The sequence below is a fragment of the Orycteropus afer genome, unplaced genomic scaffold (assembly GCF_000298275.1).
Source record: "Orycteropus afer afer isolate SDZICR_OR568_19922 unplaced genomic scaffold, OryAfe1.0 scaffold00048, whole genome shotgun sequence".
In the NCBI taxonomy this organism is placed as follows: Eukaryota; Metazoa; Chordata; class Mammalia; order Tubulidentata; family Orycteropodidae; genus Orycteropus; species Orycteropus afer.
In genome coordinates this window covers 11,989,543-12,011,323 of record NW_006921635.1, presented here as the reverse complement: position 1 = coordinate 12,011,323, position 21,781 = coordinate 11,989,543, and the positions used below count along the sequence as shown (strand labels likewise).

The 21,781-nt window shown below is 46.6% G+C and overlaps 2 protein-coding genes across 2 annotated transcripts in view; one reads left to right on the top strand and one right to left on the bottom strand.

Annotated features, from left to right (window-relative positions):
* Positions 1-2,535: 2,535 nt before the first annotated feature.
* Positions 2,536-14,044, top strand: WSB2 (WD repeat and SOCS box containing 2). Its single transcript, XM_007938204.2, has 8 exons — positions 2,536-2,723; positions 6,656-6,900; positions 7,034-7,165; positions 10,102-10,202; positions 11,775-11,947; positions 12,686-12,796; positions 12,913-13,020; positions 13,882-14,044. The coding sequence occupies exons 1-8, from the start codon at positions 2,536-2,538 to the stop codon at positions 14,042-14,044; spliced, it is 1,221 nt and encodes a 406-aa protein (XP_007936395.1).
* A 2,400-nt stretch (positions 14,045-16,444) lies between these two features.
* RFC5 (replication factor C subunit 5) overlaps positions 16,445-21,781 on the bottom strand; it is an 11,805-nt gene continuing 6,468 nt past the window's right edge. The window contains exons 6-11 of the mRNA XM_007938203.2: positions 20,796-20,955; positions 19,563-19,644; positions 19,064-19,193; positions 18,653-18,730; positions 17,564-17,618; positions 16,445-16,541 (exon numbers count right to left, since the gene is read on the bottom strand). Of these exons, the coding sequence (XP_007936394.1) occupies positions 16,445-16,541; positions 17,564-17,618; positions 18,653-18,730; positions 19,064-19,193; positions 19,563-19,644; positions 20,796-20,955 (602 nt within the window). The remainder of the gene's footprint in view (positions 16,542-17,563; positions 17,619-18,652; positions 18,731-19,063; positions 19,194-19,562; positions 19,645-20,795; positions 20,956-21,781) is intronic.

The following is a 21,781-nucleotide window of genomic DNA, read 5'->3' as shown; positions in this document are numbered from 1 at the left end:
AGGGGAATGAGTATTGCACCTCTGTAGTCGTCAGCCTCCAAGGCGGTTGCCCATGCTGTCCTTGGCAAGCGGAGCCTGTTCTTAGGTCGCTGTCCAGGTAAGAACGCCCCTGGCATATATTCAAAATGGCTATGCCCCCACTTGCAAATGTTCAAAATGAGTGCACCCTCAGGACAGCCACCAGCAGTCCATAGTTGTGTTTGTCTCCTCCTCTGCTGTTTTCCTTTCTGGTTGTCAGGTACCAATGCAGTCCTTGCCCATGTGGTCATTGGTGAACAGAGCCAATTCTTGGGTTGCTACTAGGAGATACTCGAAATGGTTATGCCCTCGGAATAGCTGGCAGTCTGCCGCTTTGTTTGTCTCATTACTCACTGTTTCATTCAGGTTCTTGTACTAGTTAGTGTTTAATTACTCCTCTGTCCTTCCTTTCAACGCTCAGGGTCCCGAGATCGTCTTCTGGGTCGGTTTCAGTTGGTTCCTCATTGCCTTGTTGCAGAGGGTCCAGGTGGGTTGTCTGCCTCTCCTGCCATCTTGCCAGAACTCTCTGATCGATGGGCTTTTCACTGGTTGATTTTCAGAATTAGATCATGAGGCTTTTTTTCTAGTATGTTTTAGTCTGGAAACTCTGCTGAAACCAGTCTACTGTGGGTGACCCTGCTGGTATTAGAAGTAACCAGTGGCTTAGCTTCCAGTATCCCAGCCACATGCCAACCACCATAGTACGACACTGACAGATGAGCGGTGGGGTGTTTGAAGAAGGATGCTTAAATTCTGGAAGGAGCTCTGGTGGAGCAGTGGTTAAAACATTCTGCTGCTAACCAAAAGTTCAGTGGTTCGAACCCACCAGCTGCTCTGGAGGAGAAAGATGAGGCAGTCTCCTTCTGTAAAGATTTACAGCCTTGGAAACCCTAAAGGCAGTTCTGCTTTGTAGGGTCAGCCATGAGTCGGAATTGACTCGATGGCAGTACTTTTTTTTTTTTTTCCTAATTCTGGTAGGGGACTAAGGGAAATTAATTACAACAGGACAGAATGAAATAACCAAGGTGACGTTTCCATTTTGATAGTGTGAGATCAGAGTATGTGCTTCTTAGTTGTGAATCTGGTTGGAATTCTTGTGAGCAGAAAATAAGTCCAGGTGGGAATGTGTGTCAGGGAGTCTTACGCAGCCAGAGTGTAGCGTGCAGGGAGATGGGATGGAATGGAGGCCGGAATGACTTTATGGGCCAATTCCTGGAAGGCTGGGTCCAGTTGCTTTTATTGTGCAGGCAGTTGGGAGCCTTGGAATGTATTTGGAAGAAAGGGCATGATGTGATGTGTGTTTCATTTTTAGCAGGGTCTCTGGGTGGCTTAGCAGAGAGTGCTCTTAAAAAAAAAAAAAAAAAACCTGAAACGCATTGCCGTGAAGTCAATTCTGACTCCTGGTGACCCCTCCTTGGGTTTCCGAGGGGGAATCTCTACGGAAGTAGATTGCCCAGCCTTCCTTCCGAGGACTGGCTGCTGGGTTTGAGCCTTCTGGTTAGCAGTCAGATGCCTTAGGTACTATGCCACCAGAGCTCCTAGAGTGCTCCTGAGGGACAGGAAAACCAATCAGGAGGCTTGCAAGAGATGTGGGCAAGATGTGATGGTTCAAACCAGGACAGCAGGAGATGGAAGGAAGAGAGGTGGAGGCAGCCAGGTGAACGGATTTGAGCAAGAGGAAGGAGGGCGAGATGCTGAAGCTTTTTAGCCTTGAACATGGGAGGGTGCTGGTGGGTGGGAGGGAGCTGATGAGTTTCAGAGACTCCTTTTATCCAGCAGTAGGTTCTTTTGAACCAGTTGCCATAGAGTCGCTCATGGTGACTGTGTGCTCCACAGAGTTTTCAATTCTGATTTTTTAAAGTAGATTACCATGTCTTTCTTCTAACTCTCTGTCAGAGGACTAGAACTCTCAACCCATAGGTTAGTAGCAGAGCGCATTAGGTGTTCTCACCATCCAGGGACACCAGATTCTTTAGAGGAAGCTATTGCAGAGCCGGGAGCTCTGGTAGCATAGTGGCTAAGACACTTGCCTGCTAACCAGACGGCTGGCAGTTCAAACCCACCAGCCACTCCTTGGAAGAAAGGTTGGGCAATCCTACTTCCGTAGTGATACTGCCTCGGTAACCCAAGTCGGCACATAACAACAACAACAACATTGCAGAGCCAGGGCCTTGTAATCTGCACCATCTAACATACTCCTTGTGTGGTAGCTGCTTCACTTTCTTCCTCTTCCGGCATTCTTAGGAAAATGAGACTTCCATTCACTTAGTTCACCCGGACAAAGGTTACTCTGTCTGAGTCATGGTTAACCAGCAGCTAGGAGTGCCAGAACTGAGTAACCGCAGTGGTATGTGGCCTGTGGCTACTGTTATTGCTCCCGGTCATTTATGTGACACTTCCCCTCCTGGAGTCCAGAAAGTGTCACTCATTGTCATTGGGAGGCAGTGTCTGAGTCACTAGGTGGTCTGGGAGCCAGCCTGTCCACTTTCCTGGGAAGTGGGAGCCCATGTTTGAAGCATGCTGTCTTCTGCCCCAGAGGAACCGCTGCTGCTGGCCGAGCTCAAACCCGGGCGCCCCCACCAGTTTGATTGGAAGTCGAGCTGTGAGACCTGGAGTGTCGCCTTCTCCCCTGATGGCTCCTGGTTTGCTTGGTCTCAAGGACACTGCATCGTCAAGCTGATCCCCTGGCCTCTGGAGGAGCAGTTGTAAGTACTCTCACACTGCAGGGACCATGGGCATTTTCCTGAAGGGGATTTCAGTGTGGTCCCACATTCCTCCTACTTTAGTCTTCTCCCTGCTGAAGAATGGGAAAGAGGTGAACATGTGAAAGTTAACTCTCCTAAGAAGTTTATGTCAGCCCTGAGGTAAACTCTCTTTTTCAAATTGTTTTTAATAAAGCTTTATGGAGATAAAAGTCACGTACATATTCTCTGCTCATTCAAAGGGTGTTTTTTGTTCTTTGTTTTCTGTGAAATTTAAATTTTTTTTCCATTTAAAACTTTTTTAAATTGTGGAAAATACATGAAATTAAGATTTTTACCTAAAAAAAATAAAAGAATGTTCAACCTTAAATTTGGGGGTGCCAAAAGTCTCTCTGTAGGCTGCCCCCCCCCCTTTTTTTGTAAATACTTATTTTACTTTTGGTGAAAATATACACAGCAGAACATACACCCCTTTGACAATCTCAACATGTACAGTTCAGTGACATTGATCACATTCTTGTGTCACCGTTCTCGCTGTCCCTACCCATATTGTTGCACCATCATTGACTTGGACTTGCTAGGTGTTCATGAGTCACTTTCGACTCCCAGTGACCCTGTGTGACAGAGTACAACTACCTCATACTTTTCTAGACTGTAATTGGTACAGAAGTAGATCCCAGGTCCTTCTCCCACAGAATAACTGGGTGCATTGGAAACACCAACCTGTCCAAGCGCTTCACCATTGCACCTGCAGGACTCCTTGCCATAGACTGCGGTGCCCTCTATTTCTCATCTATGCTGTAGAGTTACTGTTGTCAGTTTGAGCTCATATAGATAATTCTTTAAAAGAACACAGTGCTTAAGGTGTAGCCTGCCTTTTGAGTGTTCCACCTGCGATGGCAAACTTGAGCCAGGGCCAGGCGAGGCTGGGCAGTCTGTGGGTGGGCAGGGGTGGTCTGCACTGCCCACGGTAAGAAATCCCCAGTCGAAAGACATTAGTGATCATACTCAGATTATTTTGCCAGAAATTGGTTTTTAGACCATACTGGTCATTGAGATCAGAGATAAGCAGACTTTCTGTGAAGAGCCCGAGGGTAAGTAGGCTTTGTGGGCCCTAGGATCTGGCTTGTATTCTCTGTCTTGACTACTCAGCTCTGCAATGTAGCATGAAAACATCCAGCCAGTGGTAAACAAACGTGTGGCTGTGTTCCAGTAAAACTTTCTTTATAAAAACTGACTGCCAGCCTGGGCCATAGTGCCAGCCTCTGATTTAGACTGTAGTCATGTGCTGCATAACGTCTGTTTGGGCAACATTTCACCACGTCTGTGGTGGTGTAGTTCCTAAGGCACTTGACTGCTAACCAGAAGCCTGGCAGTTCAAACCCACCAGCTGCTCCTTGGAAGGAACATTGGGCAATCTACTTCTGTAGAGATACCTCCTGGGAAACCCAAGGAGGGGTCACTGTGAGTTGGATCTGACTTGACAGCAGTGAGTTTGGTTTTTTTTTGGTGGTCCCATAAAGTTCTAATAGAGTTCAGAAATCCCAACTGGAGAATGGTACATAGTGAATGCAGTAGCTTCCTGCACGCAGCACACGTCTCGTGTTTCTTGTATACAAAGTGATTGCGCTGCCTGGTTATAATGGTCCAGTATGTATATGACCTATATTATGTGTCTTGATAATCATAATAAATGCCTGTGTTACAGGCTTATGTATGTACTGTACTTTCTATCTAAAAAGTTTACTGTATAACAGTGTATGCTTTGACTCGTAGACAGCAGCATCTAGTGTATCTCATGTGTCTTGAGTATTGTTGCATTGTCTCTATGTTTAATTTTCTTTTGAAAAAGTATTACCGTGAAGTGCATCATGGCTTCAAAAAATCAGTGCTAGTGAAGCAGCAGCAAGGGGCAAAGGAGAGGTATCCATTTGGAAGTGAAACAAAAGGTCATTAAGCAACACAAAAGTGAAAAATCAGCGTATGCTGTTGCTTTGGATTTAGGCATGTCACACACACTGGTTACAATGATCCTCAAAAAGAAAGAGAAAATTCTCCAAGCTGTTAAAGATCAGCTCCGCTGAAAGCTACAAGGTTAATGAAAATGCCAAAACAAACAAACCAGACTCACTGCTGTGGAGTTGGATCCAACTCATAGCGACCCCTCCTTGGTTTTCCGAGCCAGTTATCACTATGAAAGTAGATCGCCCAACCTTCCTTCTGAGGAGTGGCTGGTGGGTTTGAACCGCCAGCCTTCTGGTTAGCAGTCAAATGCCTTAGGTACTACACCACCAGAACTGCTAATGAAAATGCAAGAGGGACCTTTATCAGTTATGGAGATGTGCTAATGAGGAGGGTTGAGGACCAAACAAAAGCAGATCCTTTTTAGCAGTTGATGATCATTGCTGAGGCATGAGGCTTGATACAGGTACTTAAAGAAAAAGCAGGACCAGACTACAATATGGTGTTTGCACAATGTCCAAATCACCTCAAGTCCACAGAGTATCGTGGCCGTTAAGCGACACGTGACTGTAACAGATTTTTAGAGCTGAAGGGACCTACACGTTCCTCATTTCCTCCTGATCTTAGAGGTGAGAAAACCAACACCTAGATTAGTTAGAATGCTTTAAAACATTTGAACCACACCATTGACAAAAATAGGACTCAGAGCTTGAGGGGATCTCGCGTAGTGTGTGAAGAGGTTCAGCCGCATACATGTTGGAGTGTAGGCTTTCCCATGGAACCGAAGCTGAACTCACCTTGAGATCCAGCTGGATCGTCTCCATTTTGTTTTGTTTAAATCTCATCAGTGAGTTAACTGTACAGCAGAGTGTGGTCAGTCACATAGAAAAGTAGGGTTTATTACTTGTAGTGGTAAACGTACCTCAGACAGAGTACATGTGTGTTTCAGGCAGAGCCCCAGGCTTATGTACTCATGCCTTAGAGACCTTTTCTGCAGGGCTGAGCGGTGGGCAGTGCTCTGCTTTTTAAGGCGTGAGCCTCACTTAGCTAATCTGAGCCTCTCCTGCACCGTAAGTGGAATGTAAAAGGGGATGGTTGAGCTAAGAGATCTTTCAGTTCAGATGCACCTCTGAACAGCTGTGATTGGGTTCCTGTTGGTAGATGTGCCGTCAGGGAAGTAAGTGAAAGAGCCTCTTCCTCATTAACTGATGGAAACACGGTGAGTGAAGGAGGATCTCACATGTACCGAAGAACATGAATTGGCAAGAAAGGGATTTCTTTTCCAACCCTTGGGACTTACTAAAGGACCCCTATTTATGGCAGTGGTTAAAGCGCTTGGCTGCCAACTGAAAGGTTGGTGGTTCAAAATCCACCAGGTGCTCCATGGGAGAGAGATGGCAAACTGCTTCCATAAAGATGACTCTGTCCTGTAGGGTCACGGTGAGTTGGAATCGACTGGACGGCAACAGGTGTTTAGTTTTGGAGATAAGGGGGAGAATAGCAGATGGATATTCAGGACTTGTGTCTGTCCTAATTCCAGAGCTCCTGTAGGGTCACGGTGAGTTGGAATCGACTGGACGGCAACAGGTGTTTAGTTTTGGAGATAAGGGGGAGAATAGCAGATGGATATTCAGGCCTTGTGTCTGTCCTAATTCCAGAGCTGCAGTACGCTTGCATCTTTCTTTCCATGCATCAAAACCCAAGAGAACTTTCTGAGCACATGCATGTCTCCCTGGAGCATCTGTAGTCTAGTTATTCCTCAAAGCAGGTCATCCCATCGTGGGGCCATCACAGGTGGGATGAGCCAGGACCAGTGAAGCCTCTATTACACAACTGCTCAAAAGAAAAGTCACCCGGGATCCACTGAAGGCCAGTTTGTTTCTAGGACCTTAAAGTCTTACGTAGCCCAGGATAGAAAGTTAGTTGACCTGGTAATAATTTCAGACTCATTAAGAAATCTTCTCTTCCCCCAGCATCCCTAAAGGATTTGAAGCCAAAAGCCGAAACGGCAAAAATGACCCAAAAGGGCGAGGCAGCCCAAAGGAGAAGACTCTGGACTGTGGTCAGATTGTCTGGGGCTTGGCCTTCAGCCCGTGGCCATCTCCACCCAACAGAAGGCTCTGGGCGCGTCCCCATCCCCAAGTGCCAGACGTCTCATGCCTGATCCTAGCCACAGGACTCAACGACGGGCAGATCAAGATTTGGGAGGTGCAGACAGGTCGGTCATTTCTGGCTGGCACGAGGTGCTGGGCGACTCGTGTGCACATCCTGATATGGCTGAGGGTAAAGCCGTGACTGGCAGGTGGGGTGACACCCCTCCCACTGACCAAGCACTCCTACTCCTGCACTAGGGCTCCTGCTCTTGAATCTTTCTGGCCACCAAGATGTCGTGAGGGATCTAAGCTTCACACCCAGTGGCAGTTTGATTCTGGTGTCTGCGTCGCGGGATAAGACTCTTCGCATCTGGGACCTGAACAAACACGGTAGGTGATGGAACTACTTGGCAACTTCAAAATTACTCTATGCCCCAAAACCTAAGTTCAGAAAGCAAGAGGGGGCAGGCAAGGTGGACCCATGGAAACGAGGAACCCAGGGAGGCGGTGAGAAGTGTGCTCTTACATTGAGGAGATTGCAGTGAATGTCACAAAACAAAAATGAGAAACTAATTTGCTTTATAAACTTTCATCCAAACCAAAATCAAATATTAAAAAAAAACCCAAACAACTAATTTGCCAGTGTCCTTTTCGTCTGGAACGATGTTTTTCAACTTTTTTTCCCCATTATCGTCTCTTAAGGAACCTTTTCAGATACCTTTTCTTAATCACCACCCCTCATGAGATTTTAATACTAATACCCGGTTATGTATTGGATGTATGTCTGTGCTTGTACATTTAAAAAAATAAGATACTTTTGGCCCCCAAGAACCAATTTTTGCCCCTTTAAATGTGATCTCTCTCTTGTTGAAAATACATGGTTTAGAACAGGGTTTCTTAATCTCAGCAGTATTGAATTTTGGGCTGGAGAATTCTTCGTGGTGGGGTCTGTCCATAACTTCTGACAACTAATGACGATAGACTACCTTCAGTTGTGAAAACCAAAAATGTTTACAGACACTGCCAGATGTCCCCAAAGGGGCAGAGTCTCCCCAGGTTGAGAACCACTGACCTAGACGCAGCTGATGTTGTGCCCTTAGTTTTACAAGTAGAGGGTTCCTTATGACGGAGAAACGTTAGGTGCTGCTGAGTGGGCGTCGACTCACAGCAGCCCTGTGTGCGACAGAGCCAAACACTACCCAGTCCTGCATCCTCACACTCCTTGCTGTGCCTGAGCCCACGGGTGCTGCCACTGTATCAGCCCATCTCTTTTCACTGACCCTCTATTTTATACCATGTCATTTCTTCCAAAGTGGGTAGGGACAGAGGGATTTGGGGCAGGTGGAAGGAAGAATCGGCAGCATGGACAGTTCAAGACAAGGCACACGCCCCTGCGCAGACAAAGGCACTGGCCTCCTGCCTGCACCGTGTGGCACGGCCCCTACAGCCCTGAGAGGGGTCTTCTCCCCTGACCTCTCAGAAATGAGCCCTACCCCTTGTGGGGTCCTCATCTGAAGGGCTCTAATTGCCATGAAAACGCTGTAGACAGTGTCTGCCCGTTACTGCTGCCCCTGCCATCCTACCGTCCATGACAGGCTGCTGACTGGGAAGGCTGCTCAAGGATTCCAGCCCAGAGCTGCTGTACCGTGTGCACAGAGACCGCACCGTCTGAGGAAGGCGTTGAGAGCTGCTGTGGAAATCCTTTGGTGTTGGCAAGGGAGGACCAGATGGGGACGGCTGAGAGTGGGTGGGATGGATGGGGCCCGCCAGGAGGGCACTGAAGGAGAGGAGGGGAAGAAAGGCGTGTGCCCAGGTACTGGGCACTGCCCTGTGGCACTGACTTAAATTAATACAACTACCCTGGCAGGCAGCTGATAAACCGTGACTGACTTAAAAAAATCTTTTTTCAGTTTATGTATACTCACACGTACCCATGAACTTCATAAACACATACGTATCACCGTGTATGTGTTTATTAACAATTCACTTTTTCCTTTTGCATTTTTTTGGTTGGCTTGCTTTTTCTTTTCTCTTTCATTTTCCCCTCTGGCAATCCCCTCTCTACCCCATCCCCCGTAGCCTGGTAACACACGTGAAGAGCCTAGTGTAAGACCTTCCATTTTATTCTCTTAATTGTGTAACCCCATACCAGGCAGAAGGAGTCCCTGGTTAGCACAAGCAGTTAAGCACTCAACTGCTAGCCAAAAGGTTGGCGGTTCAAACCCACCCAGAGGTGCCTTGGAAGACAGGCCTGGCCACCTGCATCTGAAAGGTCCCAGCCTTGAAAACCCTCTGGAGCAGTTCTCTGCACACATGGGGTTGTCATGAGTTGGAATCAGATTGTCGACAACTGACAGCAACAATACACACGCACACACGGGATCATTTTGTGAAATGAAAAATGTAATCATGATCTTCATAATTTTTTCCTCCATGTGGCTTTTCATTGAACAATGACCCATGAAAAACTATAGCTCTGATACCATCTGCCTTAAAGGTGTGGGTATATCATCGTTCATTCAGCCATTCACCCTGAATGAACACTCAGTTTTTGTAAAAGCAGACCTGGAGAGATTGTATGAGTAATCTGGTTATGCACTGAGTAAAGCCAAGTTCGTCTGGCTCCAAGGCACATGTCCCTAAAGATGCCACGCCTGCTTATCTAGATGCCCTAGCAGAGGCTGGAGGGGGTGAGAGTCTGGAATTGGATCCTTGTGATGATGGGAAATCAGTGCAGAGGAGGGAGAATTGAAGATGAAAACTGTCTCAAAATTGAGAAGGCTACTTCAGAGTCCTCGAGGCTGGAGGTCTGAAAAGACTGTTGTCTGCCACTGAAGGGCACCTTGGTTATATGTGTCCTTGCCTTGCTTGTCCTGTAGTTTCTGATGATCTGGAAGGCAGTCATTTCCCTTGGGCATCAGAATATCATTTTAATAGGTTTCAGGTGTTTCAATGACAAGTCCCACCATGTTTCTTTCTGTGCATTAAAAAGTGGGTTTTGGGTTCAGCGAAAGACCCTGTGTGGCACAGTGGTTAAAGTGCTAGGCTGCTAACTGAAAGGTCAGTGGTTCGAACCACCAGCCGCTCCATGGGAGAAGGATGAGGCAGTCTGCTTCCATAAAGATTTACAGCTCTCAAAACCCTATGGGGCAATTCTCTGTCCTTTAGGGTTGCTATGAGTCAAAATCAACTTGACAGCAGTTAGCGTCAGCTAATAGAGAACCAGATTGATGTGTTGGGTGGGTACGGACATTACCGTCAGTCCTCTGTTTTCCTGCTTTGTCATTTTAAGTGTGGGCTCACCATTTACTACTTGTTTCTGCCAGGTAAACAGATCCAAGTGTTATCGGGCCATCTGCAGTGGGTGTACTGCTGCTCCATCTCCCCGGACTGCAGTATGCTGTGTTCTGCCGCTGGAGAGAAGTGTGTAAGTCTCAAACGGTGGCCGCTGGAGAGAAGTGTGTAAGTCTCAAATGGTGGCCGCTGGAGAGAAGTGTGTAAGTCTCAAATGGTGGCCGCTGGAGAGAAGTGTGTAAGTCTCAAATGGTGGCTGCCGTTGCGTCTGTGGCTTTAGTTCAATGAGACTTGGAGGTGTAAGTCTCAAATGGTGGCTGCCGTTGCGTCTGTGGCTTTAGTTCAATGAGACTTGGAGGTTTGGAGCAGCCTTGTGTGAAGGAGTAAATAAACCAAGTGTTCTCAAAACCCGTCTGCACATCAGCACCAGCAGAAGGCATGGTGGACCCCGGCCTCCTCCTGCAGATCCCCTTTTGATCTGCACTTTAATGTGAACCAAAAGAGAGGAGGTCTTTGAAAGTAAGTTGCTTCTATCATTAGAGGGCTGTGTGCCTTTACAAAATGGTAAAGGGTGATTTTTTAGTTTTGAAACCCTTGAAGTCCAAGATTTTATAAGTTGTAACCCACAATGGATCCAGATTTCCTTTGAACTAGTTATGTTATCTAATTAATATTTCCAGTTCAAATCAGTTTGAACTGTCAGTTACTCACAGTTACTTACTGACCTTTGCCCTGTAATCCTGTCTGTTAAAGAGAAAAAAACAATCATTGGAAGTTCAAAAGCCTTTGGAAGCAGATTGTTTGTGTCTGAGTTTTGTATTTGCATGGAGTCGGTTGTTGTGACTGACTCGGGAAAGCTGAGAGTTCACTATCTGTTACAGCCCCGTTGGTTAATCATTCATTTGAGGTTTGGAACAAGTTGTCTTAAAGGAAAGAAAATAAAAGTGTGCTTTTGTTTCAAGATTCTCAAAAAGGTTTAAATAATGAGCTAGGTCAGACAACAGTCTTTGAGCAGATTTCCATGATTCCGTAAACAAGGAGCAGGAGAGGAGTGTAAAATGGCAAGCCAGGGTGCCACTGCTTTGGGGGTAGCCTTGGAGGTCACCTCTGTCGTCTGCTTTTGGTTTGAAGTGGAGCGTTGACATAGGTCCTCCCCAACACATACTACCCTGTTTGCAAACAGGGCTCAGTGAGGAGACTCAAAGCCTCTAGGGGTGCATTGCAGCCCGCAGTCTTGCTGAGATTGGCCTGGTTTATTCTCACTCAAAGTAAGTGCCAGAGTCCCCGAATAGCACAAACGATTAACACGCTCGGCTTCTGATGGAAAACGTTGCAAGGTCAAGTCCAGGTGTGTCTCAGAGGAAAGGCCTGGCAATCTCCTGAAAAGTCAGCCTCTGAGAACCCTGGGGCACAGGTCTGCTCTGAGACCCTCAGGGGCGAGGGGTGGCACTGACTCGGCAGCAGCTGAGTTAAGGTAAGCTCCATGAGCACGTCCATTGGTCAGGCCTCCAGAATCCACACCCCATTGCTTTGTTTAAACCTGTGGGATAGGATACATTTGGCAGAGCTGTGGAAAAACGGAGGAGGGACTGGGTTTCACCTGGCCATGGAGCTGGGCACTGGAGAGGAAAATGCAGGCGGTGCCTTTTCCTCACTTTGATCACTTGGTTCCCGCCCCTAACCAAGCACCTGTTGGTTTTTAAAGGTCTTTCTATGGAGCATGCGGTCCTACACATTAATCCGGAAGCTAGAAGGCCACCAAAGCAGCGTCGTCTCTTGTGACTTCTCCCCTGACTCTGCCTTGCTTGTCACGGCTTCTTACGACACTGACGTGATCATGTGGGACCCCTACACTGGCGAGAAGCTAAGGTCACTCCAGTAAGGACCGAACCCCTGCTTCAGACTTCCTTGGGGGCGACTGATAAGAAACTTGTCCCAGATCAGACATGTCCTTGTTGGAGTCTGGGGCCTGGGAAGGGACAGCTGGGGTAAAAAGACACAGTAGCTCTGGGATCTGGGACTGTCTTAAAGGTTTGAGGCAGTGGGTGCATGTGAGTGAGTGTTTACTTGTCAGTGTTCTTTAGACCCTGTGTTTTCAAGTCTGATCGAGGCAGCTGCTGGACGTCTTTGGATTCAGCATTATGAAACCTCAAAGGGACTTTATATTTCCATTCACTAATAAGTGTACTAACAAGTTCAGAATATCCCTCTCACAAAAAACTGTTATTTCCAGAATGAATTTTCATGCTTTCACAAACTTGGTCTGCTTGTTCCTTTGTCTCGTTTTATGAAGCAAATAATGGGCAGTCCTTCAGTTATCATGTATCTTAGTCTGAAAAAGACTTTCAGTTTCTACTGTGGCATTAAAGTGAGGGTTGACCTATTTTGCCTAAGAAAATTAGCACAAGGAGGTGTTGGTAACCCTTCAGCACTCTCAGCAAGACACTCACTCGGAGCCTTCTCAGATGTTCTTTTTCAAGGATGCTTTATCCCAGGTTTTCCAGAAGGGCACAGGTGCACCTTGAACCTTTTCCTACTTTGGTCTTCTGCCTGGAGGTCGGGTGGAGTGGAGTGGCTGTCACTGCAGGTCTCCCATCCGGTTTATTTCCTCCTCAGCCACACCCAGCTTGACCCCCCCATGGACGACAGTGACGTCCACATCAGCTCGCTGAGGTCCGTGTGCTTCTCTCCTGAAGGCCTATACCTTGCCACAGTGGCGGATGACAGGTGAGGGGGGGGCTGCTGGCTCAGCCTCCGAGCAGGTGCTTGCCCAGATGGCAGCGTTGCCCGTGTGGCCTGGCCTGGTCGGGCCTGCTGTAAATGTGTCTCTCTCTCCTGTCCAGACTCCTCAGGATCTGGGCCCTGGAACGGAAAACGCCAATTGCATTTGCTCCTATGACCAATGGTCTTTGCTGCACATTTTTTCCACATGGTGGAGTTATTGCCACAGGGTATGTATGTTGGTTGGACAGATGGGTAGCAGTTTCTGTAGCTTTTTAAGGAAAGAAAGCATGTAGAATTCTCTTGCCTATTAGATAGCCTTTGAGTTTGGTTTTTGGTAAGGGCATCCAACACTATATAAAATTCTGATATTCCATTCTGCCACTATAGTTGATCATTTCCTCTTGATATTTAAACTAAATGTGATTAAACATCTGGGAGCTATGGTGGTGTAGTGCCAAGGGCATTTGACTGCTAACCAGAAGGCTGGTGGTTCAAACCCACCAGCCACTCCTCGGAAGGAAGGTTGGGCAGTCTACTTCTGTAGTGATACTGCCTTGGAAACCCAAGGAGGGGTTGCTATGAGGTGGATCCAACTCGATGGCAGTGAGTGTGGTTTGGTTTTATGGTTAATTAAAGATCTACAGTTCAAACCATCTAATGGGACAAGTTCGCAAGAGGACATAAACATCAAGAATTTATATGGGAAACCATTCAAACCATCTAATGGGACAAGTTCGCAAGAGGACATAAACATCAAGAATTTATATGGGAAACCATTGAGGGCAAAGAGACCACCTTTGCAGATAACTAATTTAGTAGGTGGCACTCTTCCCTGTTACATTTGAACTCATAGCTAGTCTGATTTGAAATTTCTGTGCTGAAGGGATAGTGAGTTGACATCAAAAGTGTGCTGGGTTCTTACAGTCCCATCAGTACCATGGCCTTTACCTCCATTTCCAGTCAGTGTTGTCTTTCACCCTTAGAACCTTTTCTAAGACTTCAAGTCAAAGTAGAAACACCTACATTCATCACAGTGAAAGCACACTTCCAACGTCTATCTCAACTCCCTGGTTTCTCTTTTGTTTCAGGACAAGAGATGGCCACGTCCAGTTCTGGACGGCTCCTAGGGTCCTATCGTCACTGAAGCACTTATGCCGGAAAGCCCTCCGAAGTTTCCTCACAACTTACCAAGTCCTAGCACTGCCAATACCCAAGAAAATGAAAGAGTTCCTCACATACAGGACTTTCTAAGCAACGTTCCTTGGAGTTGTACTTGTTTGCCTTGTAGCAGGCAGGCTCAATCTTGCTGGCAAAGGCGTAGCTCGAATAATAGGCCAGGCATCTGGTCATGGATTGAAATACAAATTGTTTGGGATTGTGATTAGAAAGTAGCAAAACCAGATTCCAGTGGACCAGTTGTGGGTCTTTCTCTGACCTGTGCCAGGCGGTCTTGGAGTGGATTCCACTGTCCTGGCTACAGAGCCTCCCCTAAAACCTTAATGTCACTCATCAACAGCACCAGTGAACTCATTGTAGTTGTGATTCAAAGTGCAGTTACTGACGTGGCTCTGATCATAAAGTAATTGGGCTTCAAGAGCCTTTTGAGTGGCAGAGAAGTTGAATTTCCCTCAACAGGAAAGCACGGCTTTGGCCTGGTACCTGGCATTGTTCTCTCTCTAGTGCAGTGGGAGCTTGTTGAAAGTTCTCTCCTGCTGTGGTCAGCATTACTTTAATGTTGACAAGTGTTTTCCTTCTCTGGCTCCCCTCTGACCGACAGGACGGTTGTCATGGAACAGTTTGGTATAGTAGCTTAACTAACTACAGGTGAATCTGAGGGGGTGTTCTTGACTGGTAAAGACACTATTCTTTCTAACAGTGGTGTAGCATGTGCAGGAAATGCAAATTTGTCTAAGATTACAAAAGGATGTATTCCGAATCTGCATGACCTTTAAAGTGGCTACTGAGTTTCCAGTTGTTTGCCATCAATTAGCATATTTATTTGTATTTTCTAACTGATGTTAAGGTACAACTGTGTTTTTCTCAATGGTATCTAAAAACCATAGTCCTTAAGTCGAACGGTTGCGAGATGTCTCTTAATTGTGCAAAGAATTGGTGTTGTCGTCACTTTAGCAGATGTCCCGATGTGAGATCTGTCTTTGCTGCTGAGCCTCACTGGACCAATCAGCCAGTTTCAACTCTCCCTGAACACAAGGAGCTCCTAAAGCACCGGTTCCCTTCACTGGTGTACAGTTACCCAGTCAGGACACCTCGCTCAAGCAAAATCTGCCTTAGGAAATTTAATATATTTTAAATTATTTTAAAAGAAATGCAATACTGTATCCTTTGCCTTTCTTGATGGGTTCTTTGTGGAGACCAGTTAACATTAGACAATTGTTCAGAGTAGAGGACCCTCCTGTGTCACCTTTGTTATCGAAGAAAAACATTTCTCTTCAAAACGTGAGGCCTTCATTGAAGGGAAAAAACAAAAGCTTTGGCTCTGTTTCATTTTTTGCCACTAAGGAAAAAACAAAATCACCTCTTAATACAAGCTAGCTGGGAATGAGTATTTTACTTTATGGTTATCCTGACACAGAACATACTGTATAGCCTGAGACCCATGGAGGCCTTCCTGGCACAGCCCCACTCAGCCATTGCCCCAAGCTTCTGCTGGTGCCGCAAGGGAGCAAGTGTGACAGAAAGCGCAGACAGGTCCCTGGCCTGGAAGAACCCCCCGGTAAAGAATAGCCTCGCGTGGAGTTTATTCTGATGTCAGAGGTGGAGGAGGCCTTAGTATAAATACAAGTGAGCCAGCACCTTCATGACTGGCTAAAGGAAGAGTCACTTAGGAGACAAACTTGTTTCCGAGTGTGAAGAAAGTGGAAATAAACACAGCCTAACTGCTGTAAATAAAGTAAAGTAAGCTGCTGCACGTCTGTGGTCCCCGGCAGTGCCCGGGTCAGAGCCAGGCTGTCACCTCGTGCTGCGTTAACAAGGGAGCTTTGTACCACCCCTGGTCCCCCATGGCATAGTTTAAAGGCTAGCTCTGTGATACTGAATTTTTTTTTTTCTTTTCTACAGTTTACATCACAACTAGGAAGCTGCTGGTAACTCTACTTCGAGGAGAAATAAAAAGTCCTGTTTTTAAAGTAAGAGAATTGAGTCGGCTTTATAATAGTTCTGCCCAGAAATCCATTAACACCTATTTAAAGTAGATACAGACACAGTGTCGAGATTATATATGTGAAGTGAATTTTAGAGAGATTCTGTTTACCTAGGTTGAAAGACATGTGGACCACGTTAGATTTGAAAACCTTATGTTCCAAACCAGAATGGGGTAGGCCAGTTTCCGGTCACATCAGCCAAGCAATCGATAGGTGAAAGCCTTAAGGCTGACATGTTTTATTTCCTCTTGTAAAATGATCAGTGCAGTAAGACAGCTGAACATTGCAACTGTTTTGTACATCTCTGCTCCAAACTGCCACACACACAGGGCTTTCTGATGTATGCCCACCCAAGCTTGGATGGAGTTTTCCAAGACTTGGGGTGACCGTGGCGGTATGCTGGCTAGAGCAGCACTTTGTCCCATAACTGAGTCCTCTGGTCTGTGGTCCCTGTGGGACCCTGAGGATTGTAGCAGATGTGCCCTGGCATCTAGGCCTGTGCGACAATCAGGTCTCTGGTGACCTGAAAAGCAGCAATGAGGGAGCTCAGCTGAATCTTCTCATTGGTGCCAAGAGAAAGTCTGTACCTAAAATGAACAAAAGAGAATAAAGATGACTACACATAGTTGCCCTTTGACAGGGGATCACAGACTGCAATCTGTTGAAGGGGGATGGGTAATGTAACACTTGACCCTGGACAGAAAGCTTTCATGTGTCATAATACTGTCATCCTGCCCTCAAACACTGATTTATAATCTCACTCACACTTGGGAGGGAAACGACCCACAAAGGATTAGTTACCAGCAGTATGTTCTGAACCTAACTTTGTTGTGACTGTATATACATCTGCAGAATTTATGTGATTAAGGATTATTTCTTCATCTGTAAAATGGATTGAGAGGAATTCTAATTAGGGTTTCCTTCCTGTTAACTAAGACATTTCACTGGGAATTTTAGTTGACATCTGTGGTTCTGGTTCTGTGTCTTGTCAGTAAGGCAGGGTGTCTAGCCACTGAATGCAATACGTAATATTCACTATATGAAAAGAAGTGACCTAATCTGTCGATGTCAAAGCCAATGACCAGCAGATGAGTGGGCCCATGTGGACAGCCATTTTGAAGCCAGTGCTTTGTCTACTTGAACGACAGCTGCCAGCTCCAGTGGGGCTAATAAGAGTGTTTACCTAACTAACTAGGCAAAATGGAAAATGGGGTTTTCCCCCCATAGGCGTCAGTATGCCAAAATGTCTTAACAGCTGGATGGATGGTCAACCCCAGATGACATAGATGCTGAGAACTGAAAATCTGCCTGAAATGGGCCCCCAAGTAACAAGGGGCTTTCCAAATCAATGTTTGGCCAGGCTGTGCAGGCCTAAGGAAAGAACCCTGTTTCACATGTGAAACTGACTGGGACCTGTCCTTTGTGTCTGCTTCACTTCTTTAACTAAGCAACTCAACACCCTTCCATGCACCACCACCACCAAGCACTTGCTTATACAACATATGGGTGATTTAGACAAAGCAAACAATTGAAATCAAGTAAGTAGAAACAAAAACCCTTGTCAGAATAAAGGAAGAAAAGAATTAAAAATGGGGAAATAAGTACTCACTCGATGTCTGCCATTTTGGTCAATAAATGTATCCGAACTGAAGATGGAAAGTCAACTGAAGGAAAATACAATTAAGTGAGTGAGAGATGCCACTCTATCCCATTGGAAAAAAAAAAAAAATCACAGAAGACAAGTATGAGTTTAAACATCAATTAGTTAACACAATTTCTTGAGTCTTAGGCTAATTACCAGACAACCTGTAAAAAAGTAAAAATGGGGCAGTCTTCTATACTGTACCTGTTCCATTCTGTGATTCTTCACAGTGCAGCAGAAGAAAAAAGCAGCAAGAACGTGCAATAGCAATTGATAGTGCTTTTAAAACTGGATGGCAAGGACTTTACAGCTTAAAAGATATTTGCAGTTGTCCCAGTTTTAAAAATACAAACGATTTTGTAAAATCAGTTCATACTCAATCAAGGGGCAGGAGTGGGCGTGGCCACCCACGGTCTTGGGCAGACGCGAGCAGGAAGAGCCTGCGGAGGTGTGGGCAGAACCAGTCACGGACCTGATGGGGCCTCTCCCTTTGCTCGGCTGTGTGTGTGGAGGAAAGCACTTCTCCCCAGGGCTGCACAGTGCATCACCAGGAGTTTGGAAAAATCTCACTGCCCACGTCCCTGCCCCCCTCCCAACTCCCAGGCCAGCTGAAGTGCTCTGGTAAGTCCTGTGCACTGTCCTGGCTGAGAACCACTTCTCTGTGTAGACCACAGGACCAAGTGTGAAACTTCATTATTTAAGACTGCTTTTGGTTCACACACAGACAGACCTTCTCCCTCTCAGAAAATATTGTAGAAATGTGAATTAAAACAATGTATTTTATAACTGTAAAACACAAACCCCTGGAGGGGGGAAATGTTTGCCTTCAGGAGTTTTTTGGTACTTTATTCCCAGTAGTTCTATAAAAACAGTGTTTTTAGAACAGGGTTTTCAACAGTAGCAAGACGAACCTGCTAAAAACAAGGGGCTAGCTTTATAGTTCTGTGTCCCGTTTCGGCTTCAAGAGTGAAACCTTGTGTGCTCTTTCTAGCCACCCTCAACTCCAAGCAGGCCTTCTGCTCCATTGCTTCCAAACTAGGGGACGACGTGAATTACCTCTGTGTACAAACAAGTGTATCTCCGTCAGGATATCATGTAATGCCAACCCCTTCAGTGTTTTCAACTCCATAATATCTAGAGAAGCACAGTTAAGGCAAAGGGAGCGTGTTCAGAACAACACTGCAGACAGTTTTAAGTGCACTATGACTACATATTGGGCCTGATGCTGCTTTTTCTGGTTTATTGCATCCTCCCTCCCAGGGTCCTCGCCCAAGTCAGGGCTCTTCAAGGAAGAATTTTAGGCTATTACAAGCACTCACTCTAGCTCCAGACACCTTGTTCCCATGGCAAGCTAACCAGTCACGCTCGACCTATCTTTTGCAGGGTGTGGGTGCTGGCTATGGCCTGTGCTCCCCGGGGCCCCCTCAGGTATCTAGTGTGCTGTCGGGAGACCATGACAAAGGATACTCTTGTAGGCTGTGGTAAAGTCTTGATTCAGCATCCAGTCCAGGATGTTGGCGATGTCGGACTTGAGCGGGTGCCCCGTGCAAGTGTAGACGGTCTCCTCTGTCACCTTCCCGAAGGCCATATTGGTGCTCTGTGCAGACAGGGAGGATCCCAGCGGCTGTCACAGGAGCAGCCAAGCCACCAGCACAGCTAAGAGGAGATTGTGGCGGCAGAGCACGGGCACAGGTCAGCCTGGACGTCATTTCCACGCTGGCAAGGGGGCTTCAGCAGAAGTACTGCTGCTTGTTACCTGTGGTGCAGCCGAATGGGCCTTCCCTATCTTTTCCGTCTTTGCAAAAAATTCTTTCAACTCGTTAAAACACGGGGGTGTATTATGAGACAAGGGCTCGTGAGTTCTGGATTTCTGAATTTGTACACTGGTGGTGCTGTCGTTTACGTCCTTCCAGAAAAACTATTCCAAACTAGTGATTTGAGATTCACTACAAGTTAAGACTGTTACCTGCAAAATGTTCAGACCCCTTCTCATATCTCCACTGGAAAGAGTGATGAGGGCTTTCATCCCATCTTCACTTATGTCAACGCTGAAAGACAATAGGCAGAGGGAGTTAGAGGCCCCTGGAGAAGGCTACAAGGACCTTGGGTGGTGCAGTGGTTAAAACATCTGGCTACTAACCAAAAAATGAGTGGTTTGAACCCATCAGCTGCTCTGTGGAAGAAAAATGTGGCAGTCTGTTTCCATAAAGATTTACAGCCTAGGAAACCCTACGGGGCAGTTCTACTCTGTTCTCTACATTACTCTAAATTGGAATTGACATGACAGGAGGTTTGGGTTTTCTGAGAAGACATACATACACCAGGAAAACAAGATGACTTGGGCTAATGAAGAAAGAATGGAGTTAACAATACCCTACTGATCTATACAGTCTAGAATTCACTCCAGTTTCTAGGGACTCAGGCTTCACGTAGCAATCACCAAACAAACAAACTAAGCCCACTGCCATTGAGTCAGTTCCAATTCACAGTGACCCTACAGGACAGAGGAGAACTACCACATAGTTTCAGAGGCTGTAAATCTTTACAAAAACAGACTGAGTCATCTTTCTCACAGAGAGCAGCTGGTGGGTTCAAACGGCTGATCTTTTGGTTAGCAGCCCAGTGCTTTAACCACAGAGCCACCAGGGCTCCCAAGCAATCACAGCCCCCTCCAAATCTAGAAAGACCCATCTTCAAGCGTAGGCCTTCCTATGCTGAGGAACGGTCTGAGTTAAGCTCTCGGTGAGGCAAGAGCACCGGACACAATCCCTGTGCTGAAGCCCTGCCTTTAAAAGCAGCAGCTTGGGGCGGCTATTTGCTTGGCATCTGACTGCACAGAACTGAACGTCTCAGAACCTTCCCTTCTAGTCAGAAAAGCAAGAGGCATGGTGCAGAAGGGAACTGACAGCATGCAGTTTCCAGTGACAAAAGAAGAGCAGGAGAAAATCCGAACTGCTTCCAGGGGAGGAGGATGGAATGGAGAAAAATCAAGAGAAGCAGCAAATGACTTATGAGGAGCAATGTCCGTGAGACAGCAGAGAAAGTGAGAGCAGCTAACGGCCCCCTGTGCTTTCTCTGTGCCAGGTGCTGTGCTCAGTAATCTACAAGCTTTACCTCATTTAAAGAAGGCACCCCATGGCCCCATACACTATACCCCATCCCCAACACCCTCCCCCTTCCAGCTTTTCAGTATACTCACTTCTCCTCTTCAACAACATGTTGCAAGCGGGGGACCATCAGTTCAGGAGTCAGGGGACCGAATCGGAACCTCGTACACCGTGACTGCAAGGCAGGGATGATCTTCGACAGATAGTTACAGATGAGGCAAAATCTGGTATTTTCAGTAAATTTCTCAATCACTGGGTAAAGGAAACAAAACCACCTGAGGCCAAATCTATTCTGATTCTTAAAGGAGTGAGGAACCCTGGATGTTTCTGCGGTCGCATGGAAGGTACAGGAAAAGATTCGAAGAGAAGGCTGACGTGGGGATGCTGCCTGCCACTAAAGAGGGCATCGCCAGGGTATTCAGGGTTGTGGACCAACCGGTCCCTCTTCAAAGCTGACAAACATGCCGCCTCTGCAAGATTTCACAGAAAGGCTCCTTCTTCAGGATTCCAGGCTGTTGCCCTTCCGTCCCATTCAGGTGTGAGCCCCCAGGACGCCTGCCCTTTTGTAAAGGGTCTGTCTGGCGGGTTGGTGATGTTCCACCTTCTCCTGTGCAGGGGAAGGGATGCCTTTTTCCAGACTCTACAGTAAGCCTTCCCTGGAAGCCTTAGAGCACTCAAGAGAGCAATAACCTGAATTCCGAGATGCTTACAACACCAGTTTCACTCTGCCGGTACCTAACGTTCTGCTCTGAGAGCTGCCCTGACTGACAGTAACTCCGCAGAATGAGATGCCAGAGAAGGGCTGCCGAAGCTGCTAGGACCAGAGGTACTCTCTCACCCTCCTCCTCCTCCTCTTAAACATATCCTGTATCCACTCCTTCCCCCCAAAATTCCTACAGATTGGTCTTTGCTCATGGCCAATTATCCTCAGAATCCTAATGAGGGTGATTATCGATACCTTGCTTGCTAAAGCGAAGAAGACTTGAAGCACTTACTAATGAGTATCAGAGATTACAGCAGCCTTCAGTATAGATTACACCTGAACACAAAGAAAACAAAAATCCTTACAAATGGACCA